This window comes from Fusarium keratoplasticum, chromosome 8 (assembly GCF_025433545.1).
Source record: "Fusarium keratoplasticum isolate Fu6.1 chromosome 8, whole genome shotgun sequence".
NCBI classification, from domain to species: domain Eukaryota; kingdom Fungi; phylum Ascomycota; class Sordariomycetes; order Hypocreales; family Nectriaceae; genus Fusarium; species Fusarium keratoplasticum.
Genome location: NC_070536.1, coordinates 801987 through 821145, shown reverse-complemented (window position 1 = coordinate 821145; position 19159 = coordinate 801987). Strand labels below are relative to the sequence as shown.

The 19159-nt window shown below is 52.6% G+C and overlaps 9 protein-coding genes and 1 pseudogene across 10 annotated transcripts, besides 1 other annotated feature; 3 read left to right on the top strand and 7 right to left on the bottom strand.

Moving 5' to 3' along the window:
• Positions 1-278: 278 nt before the first annotated feature.
• NCS57_01007900 (uncharacterized protein) lies at positions 279-1460 on the bottom strand (the record flags this gene model as incomplete). Its single annotated transcript, XM_053059836.1, has 5 exons — positions 279-312; positions 362-919; positions 969-1042; positions 1097-1369; positions 1419-1460. The coding sequence occupies 5 exons, from the start codon at positions 1458-1460 to the stop codon at positions 279-281; spliced, it is 981 nt and encodes a 326-aa protein (XP_052910230.1).
• Positions 1461-2533: 1073 nt separating this feature from the next.
• NCS57_01007800 (AB hydrolase-1 domain-containing protein) lies at positions 2534-3394 on the top strand (the record flags this gene model as incomplete). Its single annotated transcript, XM_053059835.1, has 1 exon — positions 2534-3394. One exon carries the CDS (start codon positions 2534-2536, stop codon positions 3392-3394), a length of 861 nt encoding a protein of 286 aa, XP_052910229.1.
• A 222-nt stretch (positions 3395-3616) lies between these two features.
• On the bottom strand, positions 3617-5499 carry NCS57_01007700 (uncharacterized protein; the record flags this gene model as incomplete). The annotated part of the gene is made up of 4 exons (XM_053059834.1): positions 3617-3904; positions 3951-4503; positions 4557-5202; positions 5271-5499. 4 exons carry the CDS (start codon positions 5497-5499, stop codon positions 3617-3619), a joined length of 1716 nt encoding a protein of 571 aa, XP_052910228.1.
• A 965-nt stretch (positions 5500-6464) lies between these two features.
• Positions 6465-7574, bottom strand: NCS57_01007600 (MR-MLE domain-containing protein; the record flags this gene model as incomplete). Its single annotated transcript, XM_053059833.1, has 1 exon — positions 6465-7574. The coding sequence occupies one exon, from the start codon at positions 7572-7574 to the stop codon at positions 6465-6467; it is 1110 nt and encodes a 369-aa protein (XP_052910227.1).
• A 446-nt stretch (positions 7575-8020) lies between these two features.
• Positions 8021-9391, bottom strand: NCS57_01007500 (uncharacterized protein; the record flags this gene model as incomplete). The annotated part of the gene is made up of 1 exon (XM_053059832.1): positions 8021-9391. The coding sequence occupies one exon, from the start codon at positions 9389-9391 to the stop codon at positions 8021-8023; it is 1371 nt and encodes a 456-aa protein (XP_052910226.1).
• A 508-nt stretch (positions 9392-9899) lies between these two features.
• NCS57_01007400 lies at positions 9900-10928 on the bottom strand (annotated as a pseudogene). The gene is made up of 2 exons: positions 10633-10928; positions 9900-10584 (listed from the first exon to the last, which is right to left on the bottom strand).
• Positions 9900-10928: a sequence feature.
• Positions 10929-11382: 454 nt separating this feature from the next.
• Positions 11383-12576, top strand: NCS57_01007300 (uncharacterized protein; the record flags this gene model as incomplete). Its single annotated transcript, XM_053059831.1, has 2 exons — positions 11383-11448; positions 11506-12576. 2 exons carry the CDS (start codon positions 11383-11385, stop codon positions 12574-12576), a joined length of 1137 nt encoding a protein of 378 aa, XP_052910225.1.
• A 272-nt stretch (positions 12577-12848) lies between these two features.
• On the bottom strand, positions 12849-13850 carry NCS57_01007200 (Palmitoyl-protein thioesterase 1; the record flags this gene model as incomplete). The annotated part of the gene is made up of 1 exon (XM_053059830.1): positions 12849-13850. One exon carries the CDS (start codon positions 13848-13850, stop codon positions 12849-12851), a length of 1002 nt encoding a protein of 333 aa, XP_052910224.1.
• Positions 13851-15703: 1853 nt separating this feature from the next.
• Positions 15704-17081, top strand: NCS57_01007100 (Cyclin N-terminal domain-containing protein; the record flags this gene model as incomplete). The annotated part of the gene is made up of 3 exons (XM_053059829.1): positions 15704-15924; positions 15976-16183; positions 16236-17081. 3 exons carry the CDS (start codon positions 15704-15706, stop codon positions 17079-17081), a joined length of 1275 nt encoding a protein of 424 aa, XP_052910223.1.
• A 95-nt stretch (positions 17082-17176) lies between these two features.
• On the bottom strand, positions 17177-18148 carry NCS57_01007000 (uncharacterized protein; the record flags this gene model as incomplete). Its single annotated transcript, XM_053059828.1, has 2 exons — positions 17177-17961; positions 18013-18148. The coding sequence occupies 2 exons, from the start codon at positions 18146-18148 to the stop codon at positions 17177-17179; spliced, it is 921 nt and encodes a 306-aa protein (XP_052910222.1).
• Between the last annotated feature and the right edge of the window lie 1011 nt (positions 18149-19159).

The following is a 19159-nucleotide window of genomic DNA, read 5'->3' as shown; positions in this document are numbered from 1 at the left end:
CCTCGGTTCCAAGTAGCAGTATACCCCTATGCACACGTGTCAGCGAGGACGTTGCGTTGAATGCCGTGATGTTGTCTCCTGTCAGCAAAATCACAGCACAATGATAATTTCAAATTCATTTCAGGCTCAGATGTCTCGTATGGTTTCTTAATAGTTAATGCTAATGCCATGATGCGGACGTATTGCTGGTCATAAAACTTCGTAAGGACTTCAACCCAGACAGCTTTCGGCGGCTATAGAAATCAAAGAGCTCCTGTGCAATTCCAAGGCCCTACTCTTCATTCCTTGGGCTTCTTTCCAGTAGCAAAGGAGCTAGAGAAACGTCAGCATCAGTCTCAAACCCTCGGTATGCCGCACTTACCAGTAAGTGTAGAGATGAATCTTGTTAGACTTGAGCTCCTCCCGGACCTTGGCAAACAACACCTGTGCCTCTTCATTCGACCATCCGCCAGCTCTCGTAAACAGAGCAAGGGAATAAGCCTCAAGTGCCATCTCGACAAATTGCACACGGAACCATCGTCCAATCTCCTTGAGCTCGGGATCCTTTGTCCACGTTCCCACGGGCACAACCTTTTGCGTAAACTCGACATCCTCAAACCCAGCCTCCTTGAGCATACCAGGCATCTCGGGAGCAATGTCAAACTTGAGGGGGGCGCTGAGACGGCGGAACTCGGTGAGCCACTTGTGCGTCGCAGAGTCCTCCTTTAGCGAGTCATCGTCACAGAAGAAATTGGCTCTGCCCTCAGTGATCTCGATGTTGCCGCCGGGCTTGCAGCGGTCGTAGGCTTGGGAGAGGAACGAGGGCCAGTCTTGGATTGCGCCAGCAAGGGTGCGGGCGTGGATAAAGTCAAACTTGTCTTTAGGATATGTCCATTCTTGGGTTGCATCATCAACCTCGAATTTGACGTTGGGAGGAACCCTGAGATCTGGTTAGCATGCAGTTGGACGGTGAGAAGGCGTGAGAGTACCATTGGGGTTGAATAGGGCTCAGGTCAGTTCCAATGACCTCTGCAGAGGGATACTGGTCGCCAATCTCCATGGCCTATAGACAAATTAGTATGTCTCACACTTCATGTGTTCAACAGTGCTCGCTCACCCATAGTCCAGTCCCCGTGCCCACATCCAAGATGCTTTGGGGATTCTCAAGCTTCGTCTTGCAAATATCACCCTTCAGGGCGAGGGTAAATATGTGATGAATAATGTCAAGACGCTCCTGTTCAGTGTCATCATTAGGCAGCAGGTACTGGCCAGCCCGATACGCATGATAGCGACGGCCATTCTCATACTGATAGTTAAAGATGGATGACGTCGCACTGGTCGTCTCAGATACGTCACTCGCGTACTCGGAGTAGACGCTCTCGCCATCGGTCTGTTGAAGAATTAACATCTATGATCCCCCACTGACAGGGTCAATTTACCTCTGCCTCTGGGGCACGGGGTGCCTGTTCGTCTTGGCACATGTTGGCTGGGGGTTCTTTGTTGAAGCTCGTGGAGACAGCCGATCCTGCCTGGAAATGGATGGCCTCAGTGGGTCAATCCGGCGTGTCGGGAGAGGGTTCAGCAGGCAAAGGGCCTGTATCTCGTGCAGTAGGTGTGCCGATAGATCAGCGATCGCTACTCGGTGAGTCTCCAGCGAGATGTGACACAGTAGCAGATGTTGTGTGCGTGCGACTCCGCTCGTTGGTGGTGAGCGGGAAAAAAACAAAGGGTTGGAATTCAATCAGCTCACTGCTGCCATCTTGGGAGAGCGGCACGGGAGCGGAGACTCGTCCGGAGGAATCGGGGTCCTTTGACTCTCCGACGATGCGACCCTGGTCATTTTGTGGCCCTCCTCCAGTGATGTTGGAAGAAAAGCGCCTCCTCGGCAAGGGGGCCTCTTTGAGGAATGGAAGCCCGAATAGACCAGAGGCCAAGACTTGGCGGATATGTAGGGACTAGTTTGCTGGTTGTCAAGACGGATCAAGACTATGCAACCTCGAAGGTGTCAATATTTGACCAATTGGTTAAGACCATCTCCCGAAGCAAATACGACCCTACTTAGTATTGGTTCTTGTTACTTGGTCAGCTTCTTAGTTAGGTAGGTATGCAAGGACGCTTCGTCTTCATCTCCAACGCTTGTCGCAAGACTCCACCTCAATAAGAACAAAACAAAAGGGCATACGAATCTCATCAAGTTTAAACTTTGACCATGGCCATCTCCAGGTTTCTATAGCAGGGCTTATAAATCCAGCAATTTCTCTAAGGCAGTGCCAACTCCACGTGTGAGGATTAAGGTTTGCAACTATCCAGGGTGCCCCTGGTCCTCAACGCAAGCAATGCTCACTATCCTTTAATTACACAGAGGCATTAACCACCTAAACTTGGCCGTCACGGCATTGAAGGTTTGTCGGGAGTTTCGAAAGTACCGGCATCCTGGACGTGGTCTGTGGTTCTCGTATTCCGGCAGCTTCGGACTACATATATCGCCAAGTATATATAGGTATGGCATTGCCCGTTCTCAGATCGTCATCTACAACCTCTACTCGTCATCATCATGTTGTTCAAGCAGCTTGTTGCCTTTGCCGCCGTTGCCAATGGCTTGGCCATCCGCCAGGATACTCCCATCTGGCAGACTCTTCCACCAACGCCCAACCTGCCATCTCCCATTAACACCAAGACTACTCTCATCAATGGAGTTCAACTCTGGATGCAAAAGTACAACGAGCACGTTGGAGGCATTCCCATTGTCATGGACCACGGTGGTCTAGGCTATTCTGCCTACTTTGGATCCGTCATCTCTCGTCTGGTTGCCAACGGTCACTATGTCATCGCTGTTGACCGTCGAGGCCACGGTCGTTCTACATTCAACACCAACGACGTCTTCACCTACGATCAAATGGCTGACGATATCCACGACCAACTCGCTGCTGCTGGCGTATCCAAGTACAATGTCGTCGGCTGGTCAGACGGTGCTATAACGACTCTGGCTGCACTCATCAACCCGACCTCGGCCGCGCCTATCCACAAGGCCTTCATCTTCGGAGGATCTGCCAACCCGGAACAGACGAATGCCACCTTCTCCGACACTGCCATCTTCAGCGAGTTTGTCTCTCGCTGCCGTGTTGAGTATGCCGAGCTTCAGCCAAATGCAAACTTCAGCGTGTTTGCCAACAAGGTTGGCACCATGGAGGCCACTCTCCCACAGATGACAGATGAGCAGCTTGGCACCATTGATGGCAGCAGAGTTATCATTGTGGGTGCCGAGCATGAGGAGGCCGTCAACCGGGATGTCCCGGAGAAGCTGCACAAGGCGATCAAGGGCAGCAAACTGGAGATCTTGCCTGGTGTCAGTCACTTTGCGCCGCTTCAAGATCCTGACCAGTTTACCAAGGCTGTTGAAAAGTTCTTTGCATGATTGTCTTTTAAGGAAAAGTCGTCCCAATTACTAGATTCTTAGATAATAGACCAAATGACAAACCCTTATCCTCACTATATATCCGAATTACCTATTGTACACTTGAGCTCCATTAATCCGGCTTATCAAACACAGATTCATGTCCTCAGCCGGCAGACACAACCAAAAGCCATGCTCCAAAATGTGCCGCCAGAGCCACTCCAGCACTCAACCTTTCAAAGTTTAAGCCCTCAACCATGACGTGTCAGCCCTGAATCTAACATTACCAAGTGCAAAGTCCTGAACCGGCTCAGTCTCTTCCGTCGACCACAAATGCTGGCACTTCATCCACCATGCAGTTGCCGTCACCAACACCGCACCGGGAACCAATCCTCCGAGAACCGAGGCGCTGATCCAAGGGCCGGACATTGCAAAGTTCTCGACGTAGTAGTCAAAACTCTCAAACATCATGTAGCCCCCCGAAGTTAGCTTAACGGTGCTGCACCAGCAGGTTCTGAACCCACCCGCCAACTGGACTGGTCAGCCGCTGTCTTAAGTGCTGGGAGGGGATGCTTACCACAAAGCCTGTCAGAGTTATAATCCACCCAAGAGAGAGGAAGTTGAAACAGCTGCAGACAAATTGCACCCATTTTCCCGGGGCTTTGAAAATAAGGTGTATCCCCCAAGTCACAGTGCTCAAGATGCCATACAGGAGCAGACCGCCTGACCAGCAACCCAGGCCAAAGGTAGGCGTACAGAAAGCAATCAAGAACGCCATCATGACCTCAAACACAACCAAGAAGAGCGATGCAAAGGCCGTGAACCACCACTGAGTTGGTCTTCTCCCATTGAGGTGCGTCAGGACCGTCTGCGCGCAAAGCCTGTACTGGTCAAGATGTTTACGCAACGTGTGGGCTTTCTGGGCCCGGATCACTGCGTCAGCGAGGCCGCAATACTTGATCTTGCGACCTTGTCCGATAAACTCTTGAACTTCGAATACTCTCAGATCGTCCTGCGGCCTACTGCGTGACCACCACACGGGCGCTCGCATATTATTCAAGTCAGCTCCGGCGGCTTGCGCAGAAGCCAAAACAGCGTCGACATTGAACAGCCAGCGCGACATCAGAGCACTACCTGCATGTTAGTGTGTGATAATATTCATGAGGAGGTGGTCAACACATACGCTGAACGATCTGCCGATACGGGGTTGCGGTCAATGATAGTAAAGATGACCAGAAGAGGCAGCCAGCAGTAAAGGAGTCCGAGGGTAAGAGGTGATCCCGTTCTGTTTCCCGCCTCTTCATCAAAAGCAAGAACGATAGAGAAGATGAAGGCCGTGATAAAGGTCCCGAGACTAGCAAGAGTCGGAATAACGCCACGACGTCTCAGCATGCGCAGTTGAAAGGCCATATCTGATAGCAGTTGCGCAGTGTAGTGCTGATCAGGGTCATACTCTGTGTCAGGCTGTGGAAGAGGTCGGAAGAGGCCATAGACGAGGGCTGTGTAGAACCTCTCGCTGCTGGGGAGTTCAAACTGGCCAAGGCAACTCAAGACATAAAAGGCATCATTAGTCAAGGTATTCTTTGACTTTGACATACGATGGCAATGCCTGATCTGTCGCACGTTCCAGATGGTATGTGTCAGGGCAGTCTGTGGAGAGCCGGCCCAGTTCAGTACTGCTTGGGCTGTTCTGCGGATCTTGTGATGGTGGAGTGAATCGTAGGGAAGGTTGAAGACGATGGCCAGGGGGAAGATCCAGGTTGTTACCATTTCAAGAGTCGACCTGGTGGTCACTTGATCGGTGCGCCCTTCACAGATCTTGAGGCAGCCTGATATGGTCAGCATAAAGCGCGGGCAATGTGTAGCAAAAAAAAAAAAAAGGAGCATCACAACTTACCCTCATACCCGAGAGCAATGGGGCGGTCCTCTCCCCTGAACCCCGCAATGGCCCCGTTCCAGAGATACTCTAAAACAGTCTCGTTGTTGATGCCATCCTTGGTCGTGTTTCCGACCATAATGGCATCCAGCTTGTTCCAGCATGTTGCATACCCGTAGTCTTGGGCACTAACAGCAACAACGCAAGCAAGGACGATAAAGAGGTAGACTAGCCAGAGTGGAAGAAACATGGTTACTACTATTGATTTGTCTTGTCTGGTCGTACCACAGTCAAACCGCAGCTTACAAGGCATTTAAATACCTTAAAATATGGGAGGCAACACATCACACCCGCTGCTCAGCCTCAAGACCAAGTTTCCCCTGACGGCTGAGCCCAGCCTACATTTATTGCACTTTGCGCACTCACACCTGTGACGAGCCGGTGGACAGAGGCCAGCAAATACCAGATGGCTGTTTTCCGAACAATGGGTTGAAGTGATCCGAGACAAGAGGCAACATCAAGGCAGAACTGCAAAAGCCAGGCATCATGTTTCAGTTTGAGTAGGAAATGCGCCTGCTTGTGTCCTTGAATCAAGGAACAGGCGTATGAGAGCTCAACGTTGTGCCACCACGGCTGATAAGAGGGTTACACAAGCAAGGCGTAGCAGAGTCTCGACCAATATATGTAGACGAGGCTGCATATTCTAAGCACCGTATTCGCAACGCCTAGACAAACCACAGTCGTGTGAGTGGCAGCCGTATCTGGGAGGGTGTCACTCGGTTGGAGCTTGGCTGAACGCCACCCCCAATTACCCCTGAGACATACTGCAAACAACTCACATGAGGGTATAATTTCCGCATTTGCATACTCCGTAGCTGAAAATCAGGCTCGGTGTTTTCACATTTTGTATGCTGGCAATTGACTGGGACAAATAACTGGCAGGCAATTTGGCAGCCTGTAGTCACACCTGTGTACCGAGAATACTGTTTGGCTTTCACACAACTGTGGTCACGCAACTCTTCAAGCAACCTCTCATCGACTTGTTATTGAATATTGTTATATCAACGAGCCACCTGATACTAAACGTTTCGCCAAGGCTGTGAGATAGCAGATAAGGGATGCTGAGATCAGTCGGCAACAGGACAAAAGCCCAACTACAATCCACTCATTCCCTCATGCAACCTTCGCTCAGCTCAAGAAACTCACCTCTACCCTTCAGGCCTTAATTTGGAAAAGAGGCTCTCCCAAAAGTGCAAAGTCCACAGCCCCAAAACCATTACCAGGCAATTCTGTGGCGCTTATCTGTCCATCTCCCTTTAACCGAGGTATCTCTGCAATCAGTGGATTCGTCCACTCGGCAAACAAATCAACCGCCCTCATGTGCTTCTGTGGCGTGGAGGCCGCCAACTGCAAGTTCTGCGCTGTCGTCAAGGCGCAGCCCCAGGTGTCGTCGATGGTGACCATCATGTTAAGGGCCACGGCCGCGTCACGGAGGGTGCGTGCCTTGGTGAAGCCTCCAACCCGTGAGGGCTTGATGTTGACGCCCGTTATTCCTTGCGCGTGTGCAGAGACGAGGTCGCTCATGGTGACGACAGACTCATCCAAGGCGATTGGCAGGCCGGTGCGGCGGCCAACCTCGGCGGAGTCTGTGAGGGTGGCACACGGCTGCTCTATCGCTACCGTCATGCCCTGTGGCAGTGCGCGGGCAAACGTCAGAGCCTGACTGAGGTTCCATCCTCCGTTGGCATCAGCCCAGATGTCTACACTGCCAGGGACAGCCTCGCGGATGGCTGCGACCCGGCGAGCGTCACTCAACGGGTCGTCTCCGACCTTGACCTGCATCGCCTTGGCCCCCTTGTCAAGTTCAGCGCGAGCCTTCTCAACACCGGTTGCTGGGTCCCCAATGCTAACGACCGAAAAGGCTCGCAGTTCCTTCTGCAGACATCCACCGAGGAGTACTGAAGTTGACAACCCCACAGCCTTGCCCAAGATGTCCCAACACGCAATATCAATGACAGCCTTCGCAGCAGTGCCTGACAAGAGAATTCCGTCCATGACAGCACCCACAGCCGCTGGGGAGCGTGGATCCAAGCCTATTACATGAGGACTGAGTTCCTTGAGCGCGGCAAGCTCGCCGTTGAAAAAGCTTGGCAAGTAGTCACCGCCCAGGGGCGCTGACTCGGCCCAGCCCTCGAGGCCATCGTCGGTACGGAGCCGGACGACGAGGGACCGCTGGCCGGTAGCACTCCGACCACCAGACATGGTGTATGTGCCATAATTGTAGTTGGCATCGTAGGTGAAGACGGTGATCTCGTTGATGTGCATTATAGTAGAACGTCAACTGCTTGGTGATATTATTCAAAGGTTTAGGTGGATGGATAAGCTTCCTCCTCAGCCTGGTATGGCAAAACACGAAGAGACCAGCCTTTTTATAACGCTCGGTGCCGACCCCCCTCACTCTTTCTGCAGCTCCCAATACCTATCACAAACTATATTGATACACATGCAGTTGTCTGGCGGATAAATCAGCCGTAGTGTCATCGGGTACAACAGCCGCTCCGGGTGTGAAGCCGGATCTACATGTAAACACTCCGGCTATGCAGACCGACCAAGCATGTAGTGCACTTGATTTATGCGCCATGTGAAGAAATAATGCAGGCTTTATTTTATATGCCTATTTTAGAGCTCCATCCCCAACAGTAGTTATTTTCAACTTATACTCCTCTAAAACTTCATGCTCCTCTACACCTATCCCGAAACCCCTTATCATCTCAGATGCCATTACTCTCCAAAACCTCCATATCATCCTTCCTCAACATGACGATAACCTCAAGCACCTCATCATCCGACCTCTTCCTCGGCATAACAAGACCAACACCGTCAGCCTCGGAGTGCGGCGCCCTGACAAACTCTGGCTTCTCGAGACCTGCTCCAAAGTCGAGCTCGTACAGGCCGAGGTCGGCCCAGCTCGTGAGGGTAAAATCACGAGAGGAGAACAGGTCCCAGCCGGGAAAGATCATCTGGTAGTTGTCCATCTTTTCTGCGAGGGTGTAGATCTCGGCGATGTGGTGTGAGTTGATCTTGGTGGGAGACTGGGACTCGGCGATGGCGTTGCAGACCTTGGCCAGCTTCTGGGCAAAGTCTGCATCGGAAGAGATGTTGAGGTTCTCAACTTCTGTCTTGGCCAGGGAGTAGAGAATGTTGTTTCCAAAATAAGGATTTTCAGCAGTCGAGAATCCCTCGCCCAATCGTCGTCGACCATTCACAGCCATGGCAAGTCGGCTCGACTCGCCCTGCAGGTCCGACTTTCGCTGAGCCCGCGCGCGTGTGATGGCAGACCATACGAGGGCAGAAACAATAGTGTTGGTAGTCGGAGGAGTTGACACGAGACCCTCCAGTTGCTCCTTGATGGCGTTGATCCGACCAATAGGAATCGTAAACACCTTTGACGTCGCGGGCGAAAACTCAGTCGGGAACGCGGGAGGAGTGCTCGAGTGCTCAGGATGCGCCGCAAAGATCTCAGGAGTCGACTGACTCGAAACAGCAGACAGATCCTCAGAAAGGACTTCAGAGAGACGGGTGAATCTGTCGAGACCCAGCTTCTCGCCAGTCGGCTCAGCTCCCGAGAGGTTTTGAACCCAGAGCTTCACAACCTGCGCAAATCCAGCGGCGTCAACCACATTGTGGTGAATCGAAACGAACAATCCCACACCCTGATTGTCGGAAAATTGAAAAACGGACGCGCCAAAGATGGGAACCCCTGAGCTGAAGGTAGCCTCGTCGACCATGGCGGGCACCGGCATCACATCCGCAGGGACAGCTGAGGGAGGCATGATACTCTCAGCAGCACTGGCGTAAGAAGCATCGATCACGCCCTTATCCTGAATTGTAGGAACGGCATCATCGTCACTCCATCGGATCTCGAGGCTGGGGACTTCACCACCCTCTCGACCTCTGGTCGTTGGGAAGACTCGGCCAGTCAGCCAGGGCAGCTGCTTTGAGAGACTCGCAAGACCTCCTTGGAGTCTTGAAGTGATTGTGGTGGTTTTTTCAGTGGTTCGGAAGGAGAAGACAACACCAACATAGGTTCTCGGCATGAGGTGGTCGAGGGGAGTCAAACACTCAGTGTGTGTGGAGGTCATTTTGTCGAGTTATGTAGGAGAAGGTGGAACAAGATGAAATGAACGATGTTGCTATTGTGATGAAGCTGATGAGTTGAGGCTCTCGAGATGGTGCCGCCACTGGTCTTATATGTCGTCTCAACACCGTTGGCCACCACGGGGCCGCGGGACCGTGGGACCGTTCAAGCGCCAACGGGCACGGGTTTTACAAAGAACCCGATAATTAGGGGCTCGGAACACTCGAGATGCAAATCTAGAAAGCGCCAGGACCCATCAATTGATCATTTCTAGTATTTTACGGCGCATCCTGGGAGCCTGGCATAGGCACCGAGTATTTAAACCCCTTCCTGAGGAGTGGGGATCGAGTCAAGCTCGTACATGTCCGGAACAGGTTTAGCCGCATCAACCACGAAGCTCGTGTGTATCCCAAATGGGGTTGCAAAATACGATTGATAGAAAACTACGCCAAGGCATTGAGTAATGGGTATCTAAACACGAACAAACGTATCATATACGCAACAAATGCAAATCAAATATCGGTCAGCAGCTGGTTGACCATGCCCCTTGTGTGCTTCACCAATGAAACACAATGCGGCTCCTTGTCCTTTACCTGGTGAGGCAGTCGGCACCCGATTCCAGAGGTGACCGGGAGACTACCCGAGTGCCAGCCCTGCTGACGATCTTCCATATGTTGCAGCATGGTTGTAAACGACGGCGAGATGGAATGCTTCGTGCCAAAGAGTTCAGCTTTGATGGCCTTTTTCGCGATGTTCTCCCAAACCAGGGGATCCAGACTCAGGGGAAATCCAGATTGGCCGTAGGAAGCGTTGCCGTTCTGAGAAGTCTGCTCATACTTTTCACCGTCCCCGATGAACAAGAGCTTGGACTCGTTCCCCTCCTGAGCACGTTGTGCCTCATCCTCGACCGATTTCACAATCTTTTTGTATCCCTCTGCGATTGAAATTATCAAAGTGTTGAGGAGTTGCGCATTCTGCATCGCCCAGAGGAACTTGGTCGGACACACTTGGCATTGTATGATACTCGATGCGTTGGCTGTGAGATCCCGCAGAAGTGAAAGCCGCGCCGCGAATGGCAAGTTGTCTGCTTTTCGAACCTCTTCCAATGATAGATAGAGGTTGGCTAGACAAGCGCAGGTCTGTTGTCCAGGATCTGTCTCAACCGCCAACAATTTTGGGTCGACATTGGTCTCACATCTGGGCTTGTCAGCAGCGGGTCATCAAGGTAAGAGGGGCTTCACATACCCCCAAGATACCACATCGGCCGTCAAGTCACTGGGGGGCTGTAGACATGGATCGAAAGCAATCGGCTCTAGATCGCTTATCGTCTCGCTCGAGACGCTCTTTTCAAGTGTCGCTGTTGACACGCCGCTTGAAAAGGTGGCAGCGCTGCTATCTTGAGCTTCGTTCTCGTGCTGCATCTTTCGCTTCTTGGGCCTGCCCATGGGTAACCGGGCAGAGTACTTGCACGGCTCACCCATGCCAGAGCATCTTCCACATTCTGGATATTCACCATCACACTTCAACTTCTTCTGTCCTGCACTCGGTCAGTCATGCTACGCGGTAGGGTTATGTAAGCCAAAAGGGGACTTGCTGCACTGATCACAGGAGGCCCTCCTGTTGGTAGGATCACTCAAGTCGGAAGCCATGATGAAACCGACAAAGCACCGCCTATAACTTTAACTCTCGATGAAAAAAAAGAAGCAAGTTCCTTGTCGTCAGATTACAGATGATGATGAGCATGTTGTAAGTAAGCCTGCGTCGCGTCAGTCGTGAGAATGTGGACCCCCCGACGCTCCCGCTCCGCCACACTTCACTCATCTCGTCGCGCCAAGACCGGAGCCCGGGGCTTGCATATTCCGACCGCCCAACCACCGGCGACAAAAAAAATTTCTGGACTTCCCTCGCTGATACTGATAGAAAAAAAGTCCCCACTATCAGAGAAACTTCGACATTTCTTGCATCTCCCAAGACAACTTTTTTGCGATCGCGACAATGGCGCCCTCAAAGGAACTCGTCGCCGCTGGCTCTACTGCCGTAGCTGCCATTGACCCTGATCAGGTTTGTCAAACCCCCTCTCTGCAGCCTCATCAGTCTCCCTCTAACCGTTGGATCCAGACCCTCAAAGCTTCCAAGGCTCTCTTGGCACACATCAAGAAGGCATCCAAGCAAAAGGCCGACGAGTCTGGCAAGCGCAACCTCCTCGACGACGACGATGAGCCCACCGAGACCCCCATCTGGCTCACCCTCACCACCAAGCGCCACATCGCCGACAAGACCCGTCTCCAGCCCGGCAAGATCGTCCTTCCTCACTCGCTCAACACCGACGAGACGGCCACCATCTGCCTGATCACCGCCGATCCCCAGCGCGCCTACAAGGATATTGTCGCCTCGGAAGAGTTCCCCGCCGAGCTGTCCAAGCGCATCGCCCGCGTCATCGACTACGGCAAGCTCAAGGCAAAGTACAGCCAGTACGAGGCCCAGAGGAAACTCTACTCCGAGTGCGACATCTTCCTCGCCGACGACCGAATCGTCAACCGGTTACCCAAGGTCCTGGGCAAGACCTTCTACAAGACCACTCAGAAGCGACCCATCCCCGTCAGCCTGCAGGCCAAGGCCCCCAAGGTCGACGGCAAGCGACAGAAGCGAGTCAAGACCGAGGGTGTCGTCAACGCCGGCACACCCGCCGAGATCGCCAAGGAGATTGAAAAGGCCATTGGCGCAGCCCTCGTCAGCCTTTCGCCCACCACCAACACTGCCGTGCGAGTCGGATACTCTGGCTGGACCCCCGAGCAGATTGCCGAGAATGTCGAGACCGTCGTTACCGCCATGATCGACAGGTGGGTTCCCCAGAAGTGGCGCAACCTGAGGAGCATCTACATCAAGGGCCCTGAGACCACCGCCCTGCCCATCTGGATGGCCGACGAGCTCTGGGTCGACGACAACGATGTCATTGCCGAGGAGGATGAGACCAAGACGCTCAAGGCTGAGAAGGCCAACATTGGCAAGAAGCGCAAGTCGCTCGAGAACACCACCGAGGAGGCCGAGTCTCCCGCTCCCAAGAAGAAGGCCAAGAAGGAGAAGAAGGTGCCCGAGGGCGACGACGACAAGCTCGACAAGCAAATCTCGGACCGAAAGACCCGGTTGAGGAAGCAAAAGGCCAAAGCAAAGAAGGCCATTGACAACTAAACTGATACCTTGCATTACTCTCGGCACCGGTGTTGGGGCGTTGAACGGCGGCAAAATAAGAATAAATAGAACTGTGCCTTTGCATTCATCCAATATCAATATTGTCCTGTTGAGTGGTATTACATAAACACGCCAACCCATCCGACCTTGTTCCTAACATATCAATTTCACGCCTTGTTCCCTGCCTTCACCTTTCCCTTCAAACCAGCTTTATGAGCAGAATAACCACGATAAAATCCAGAACACTCGGTAGTAGTCACTTCGGTGCAACGCTATAGCTCCCCCGCCTCAAAGAGACCGTCTCCCGTAGGGTTCTCCATGTCAGACTTGAAAGTCTTTCGCCAAGGGCCAAAGAACTCGGCTGCTGTCTTGTTGAGCAGTTCACCCATGTTCTCGAGGTGGTCACCAGGTGCAACTCGGAATCGAAGACCACCCTTGCGGTCAAGCTCACGCAGACCGAGCCAGTCCTCGCGATAGAGCTGGCGGGCTCTCAACGGGGTGACCTCGGTACCGTTGACCTCCTCAAACCAGGACGACTCCTTGGGGGAAACCATGGTGTCGCTCTCAAACATCCACATGACAAAGTTGGTCAAGCTGCCAAGGTTCGCCTTGTACTTTTCGTTCTTGAGCTCGCGTTCGTTGTTGATATCGGCCAGGAAGTTGGAGTGCTCGAGATAGCGTTCGTAGTCTGGGTTCTGGGGGTCACGGAAGTATTGGGCGGGGATAAGACGCGACTGCACGAAGCTGCTCCAGACGTTGAACTTAAGAAGCGCCATAGCTCCCTTGCAGATCCAGTCGTTGTCTCCGCAAACTCTGAACTTGGAGATACCATTGTGTTGGCTGCCAAATGTGACGAGACTGCGGACCTGAGGCCAGTTACATCGCTCGACGTAGCCACGCAGGAACTGGCCACCCTGGGAGATGCCGACAGCATCAATTGCCGGTGCCGTAGACAGGATCGGATGCTTGGCGAGCTCCTCGCAGACTTGCTCGATTTGGGCCGAGACGTTGCCAGTGAAGGTGGCGGTGCGGTCTTGCTCGGAGCTCTTGTCGACAGCAATCACATAGACAAATGTGCCAGGGTTGGCGGACTCGATGAGTTCCTCCACGGCTTTCATGCTTTCGCTGTGGACGTAGTCACCAAGGCCATGCCAAACAACAACGGGAAGTGGAGTGTCGTCCAGATCGTCAGTCGCGTGGGCGGGCGCGGCATAGCCATGGCTGGCTAGAAGCCCCGTGGCCAATCCAAGGCGGAGCAAGGAAGGGTAGAGCATGATGGTGAACGATGATAAACTCCAATGAAAATGCAGATGCCAAAAGTATGGTTAATTCGTGTGATGAGCTGCTGTGGATGCTGGATTCGATGTTGGAGATGGAGAGTCTGCCTGGGGCTGAAGACGTCAGCTCGCGAGCTAATACCTCCACCAACCGTGCTTCCGGAAGGAGCGCGGGGGTGGGTGTAATGGGAATGAGCTCCTGTGGTGAGAGCTTCTCATTGGTCACTGCGGCATGAAGATGTTCCGCCTCAGCAAGTACAAGTTTCACCATGAAGACAGGAACTCGCGAGTCACGGAACTCGGGCAACATCAAATCATGGGCTTGTTTGTCTCTTCTTACGGACCGTCGGAAACAAGCAAGGGGCCTTGCAGAATCTGCCCTCTAAGAAGTTGAGAGTGACTCCATCTTGAACCTCCCACCTCCCTGACTTGCAGATCCCCCCTGCTCCGGCGATTCGCCAGCGCCCACTACCCGAAGTATTCGTCACTAGTCAAACCCCCGGTGGACGTGAAGACTCCAGTGTGCCCTGGCGATCGGTCGTTTCGAAGGAAAGATGCGGTTCTGGATGACGACGCCTCGAGCGATAGCGAATCATTCGAGACAGTCGGGCTGATGCTAGTGGGTTAGGGTGATTGAGTTTGCTGAACGGGACAATCCCTCAATGATACAAAAGACAATGGTTCAACCACTTGTTTCCCAAAAACCATTCTTCATCGTTCATTCAAACATTGGTTCTTCCTTGACATCAAGCTGAGCTGGTCTCCATTCTCTCTATTCCTGCTTTACTTATACCATCTACGAAAAAAACTCACTCGATCCTGTCTTCACTTTCATTCCATTAGTACCTTCTTACAATCCATACCTCACCAACTTCCAACATGAACTTCAGCACCTTCTTCGTCGTCGCCTGCGCCACTCTGGCTGCTGCCCTCCCCTTTCCCTCTTTCAAGGAGGCGGACGGTGACTTCCATCACGCTCCTACTATCGCATCTACGGATTTGGAGTAGACATCGATTCAGAAATGCCGACTGCAATGGGGCCCTGACTTGGTTGTGACGGGTGGGTCGGGTTACCCTATTGCAGGCGAGAAGAAATGTCAAATTCTTCATGAAGGTAACAATCGTGCCAAATCAACGATAATTAAAATATGCAAACTGACAGCGGTCTGGGCAGGAGAGAAGACAATCACTGAACTACTCTGTCTCGTCGTTTCTTTTACAATGTTGCTGAAATTTGGGCATTGGCGTTTTGAACTGGGGATCAATGGTGATTCAGGGAGGCACAACTACTTAACTAGAACCTGCACATACCAATGTCACTGTAAATAAACGACAGTCATAAGCACACAAGAAACCATAAAATTATACACCAACTCGTCAGGTGAGCCAATCGCTTAAGTTGTGATTGTTCATTCCCAAAGTTGTCGCTGCGCAGACGGATTCAAGATACCTAACCACGAACTGTGGCTGGTGCAACTGCGCCACACACCAGCCTCAGCCTTGTGCATCAGAGCTCCCATCGCCAACTGATTCAAGCTCTTCAGAAACACAAAATACCTGGATTCCTCTACTAATAAACTGCCGGACCACCGTCTGCAAGTATTGTTCAACTCGTATTCGTGTTCAAACTACATTGAACGGCCCGCGGCGCCTCGGGTTGGCGGATCAACCCCTTCCACGATAATCCTTCGATTCCGTCGCTCGAAGCCCAAGAACCAAGCGATATCCAGCAGCCTCTACGACCAGCAACACCCCAGACACGACACCTCCCGCAGTACTCTCGATCACCGCATACATTCCTGCCGCATCCTTTACCCGCTGAGCCTGGTCTCGGCGCAGCAGCCACCGAAATGGCCCCCTCAAACAACGAACGAGCCGCCACGGCGACGAACGGCGACGCGATACCTAAGATTGGACCTCATCCAGGCTTCATCTCGAGCTCGAACCAATACACAACCGAGCTCAAACTCCGACGAATGCTTAAGGATAACGGCTGCGACCCGGCAAGGCAGGATAATTACCGACTGCAGGGCGTGCAGCTGATTGACAACGTCAGAGAGTACTTGCAGCTGTGAGTTGGACACGACGCTCAGTTCTCTGCCTCGATTCTGACAATAGCTAGGCCTGTTCGAACGTTTGATACTGCGTGCACGTATTTCCACAAGTTTCGACTCAACTTTCGCGACGCCGAGTACAACTACCAGGACGCAGCGCTGGCCGCTCTGTTTGTAGCGTGCAAGGTGGAGGATACCATCAAAAAGTCCAAAGAAATTCTTGCCGCGGCGTATAATGTCAAGAATCCAGAGAAACCAGCCGCTTCCGACGACAAGGTACGAACCCCATATGCTCTTGGGCTCTGAATTTTTTCTCATCTCGTCCTAGATCTTTGACTCGCCGGGGAAAATCATCATCTGCCTCGAACGCTTGATCCTCGAAACTATCGGCTTCGATTTTCGCACACGATACCCTCAGAAGCTCCTCGTCAAGGTGGTACGGGAAATATTGGGCAAGGAAGAGGGCAAGCCATTCTTCGAGACTGCATACGCCATGTGCATCGACATGTACAAGACGTTTGTGCCCATCAAGCGCACAACCTTCTCCATGGTCATGGCCGTGGTGGAGCTTACGGCTCTGATGACAGAACAACATGTTGAAAGGGTACAAGAATACGCGGCCAAGAAGCCCCAATATCACCGAGGCGCTGTCATGGAGACGATGCTTGACATCCTCGATCTCTACGTGCAGCACCAAAAGTCGACCAAGCTTGGGCCGCAGTTTGACCAGAACAAGATCATCGATATCAAGATCCGGCTTAACAACGACCTTGACAAGGCATTCGAGCCGCGTCATCTGTTCTTCTGCTCCCGCTGTGAGGCTGAAGATCCTCAACCTCTCACACCAGCCTCAGCCACATCCCCAGCGACTTCTAACTCTTGGCCTGGAGATGCTTCTGGACGTAGGACTGCGCGGGGGCAGGATGGAACAATGAGATTTGTGTTTGACCCTGAAAGTGCGAAACAGGAGCAAGAGACTACAGGGGAGTACTTCCGAGAGGAGTACGAGGAGTATGAAGTCGAAGTCGAGGAGCCTGTACCTCCACCACCTCACCACGAAGGCGGGCGTGGAGGGTACCATGGTCACAGGGATAGAGGAGACCACCGACGTGGAGGACCATATGGAGGATATCGAGGAGATCGGCATTACAGAGGAAGGGGGAGACATTATTGATGCTCTCTTTACCCCAAGGAACGTCCATTCAATCTATAGATACCCTTTCACCAATCAACCCGTGCTGGGACTCGATTCATGTTACAATCAACTCTTCAGTTCACAACACCCGAGTTCCTGACCTGACTTGGAATAGACGACAGCAACCCACTGCCCATGTCACTCGTCGCAAAGTAATATGCCGCTGTCGCGATGATACTCGGAATAGCGACATACGTCAAGTTGCGCGCAAACGCCTTAGCCCCCTTCTTCATGATGATGGTCAACTTTTCGTGGAACGACTCCTGATCATTGATGTGCGGAAACGGCACATCAGGAATGGGCTTGCCCAGGAACTTGCACAGAGGCTCCCATCCATCCTTGAGGCTGTACTCGAGAACCCGCTCAGGGGGTGTGGTTTCTCTCACGTTCTTGTAGTGTTGCTTGTATCCCTCTCGCACATTGGCCTGGATCTCCTCCTTTGTCGTCGCCTTGAAGTGGTACTTGAACCACACCGTCGTTAGGCCGTCAATCTCGGAGACGTACCTAGCCCCGATGGCAGCGAGAAAGCGCCAGAACGGGTTATACATGGTACTAATGATACTGTCATTGAAGCTCTTGTACCAAGCCTCCACGTCTCGCTCTACGAGCACAACCTTGGAGTCTGGGTACGCCTCGAGCATCTCGGGGCCGAAGCAGTTGGCGGGATAGTCGCAGATGGCACCGCAGTGTCCGAGGAGCTGATCAAAGTCTTTGCGCCCGAGAGGTTCCTGTCCGGGCTGGAGGTCGTATTTTCTGTGGAAGGCTTCCTTCCAGAGTTCGACTTCGCAGGGGTTGGCGAACATGGCGAAGCCGTGGTATACTTCGTTGTAGCCGAGGATCATGAGGGCTCGCTGCATCGCTGGAGATGTTAGCTGATGGCTTTGGAGGTAGAAGTGTGTTGCTAACTTACAGGATGTGCCTGTTCGTGACATTCCGAGGGCGAGGACTTCCATGGGGACTGTTCGTGTACACTTGCGGCGGTCGATGTTGAGGTCTGGCCGGAAGAGTTCCGGGTGTTTCTCCTCGAGGGTTTGCATTCGCGACATGGTGTTGGATATGAGTATGGTCTTGCTTGGCTCTTACAAAACCTCACAGTATCCAGAGCAGGAACCCAGAGCTTTATAGGACTTACACAGCTGCGTCTTGTTCCCTCTCTCCTCGACCAACTTCCAACTGCCATCTCACACACTCTAACAAGGACGTCCCTTGATATCAACCCCGCGACGATCCTGCACCTCGCAACACAGCCATCCTTCCATGAAACCTGTCGTGCGATATCCTCTTCTCAGGATATCCTTGTTTGCGGACCATCGCGGCCCGGGCCCTCGGAGGTTGCGGCTCTCGGGGCTCCAGATTTCCACAGCGGCATCCGAGCGTGAGATCCTAGGGTCTCCCCTTGTTCATATCAGGGGAAATACTGTTTTGTTTTATCGGACCATCGGGGTCACCGATTTGAAGATCTCGGGTGTCGGTTGAGTTGAGATCGGTACATCGACTTGCAAAGATGACAGCAAGAAGCATACAACATCCTCTGAAGCACCTTGTCTGCACCTCCCACGTATTCCCTCCAAAGCACAAGCCTCAGCTCAGTGGACTCCCGTCTGATGTGCATGGTGATCTGTCTCCCTACATGTACAGCCTCTCCACAAAGGTGAATCAGCTTTCTCTCCGAGTAAGGGTCCCTCGCCGCCACGTCCCGCATGAAACTTGAGCTTTGGAGGAATGATTCAGTGTTGGTTGTGTTCTGGCGTGGTTTTTGAGTCATGCTGGTGTCGTCTTGGCACTGATCCAGGGCTGTAGCCCGTTGAAACGAGGCATTGAAGTCTGAGCTGGGTATACTGGGCGAGGGTACTAATAGTAGTTGGATGAAGATCCGGGGATAGCTAGGATCACCTCCGCTAGCTATAGCTCCTGGTCATATCTTCTTGTCATTCGAGCTTTCGTTCATTCTCACATGTTTCGTTGAAGAGATAGTGGCACTGGTACAGCATGCCTTGGCCATGTGTCGTACCCCTCGTGCTCCGTTGTAGAACGAGTACATGGATATCATGGGTGGT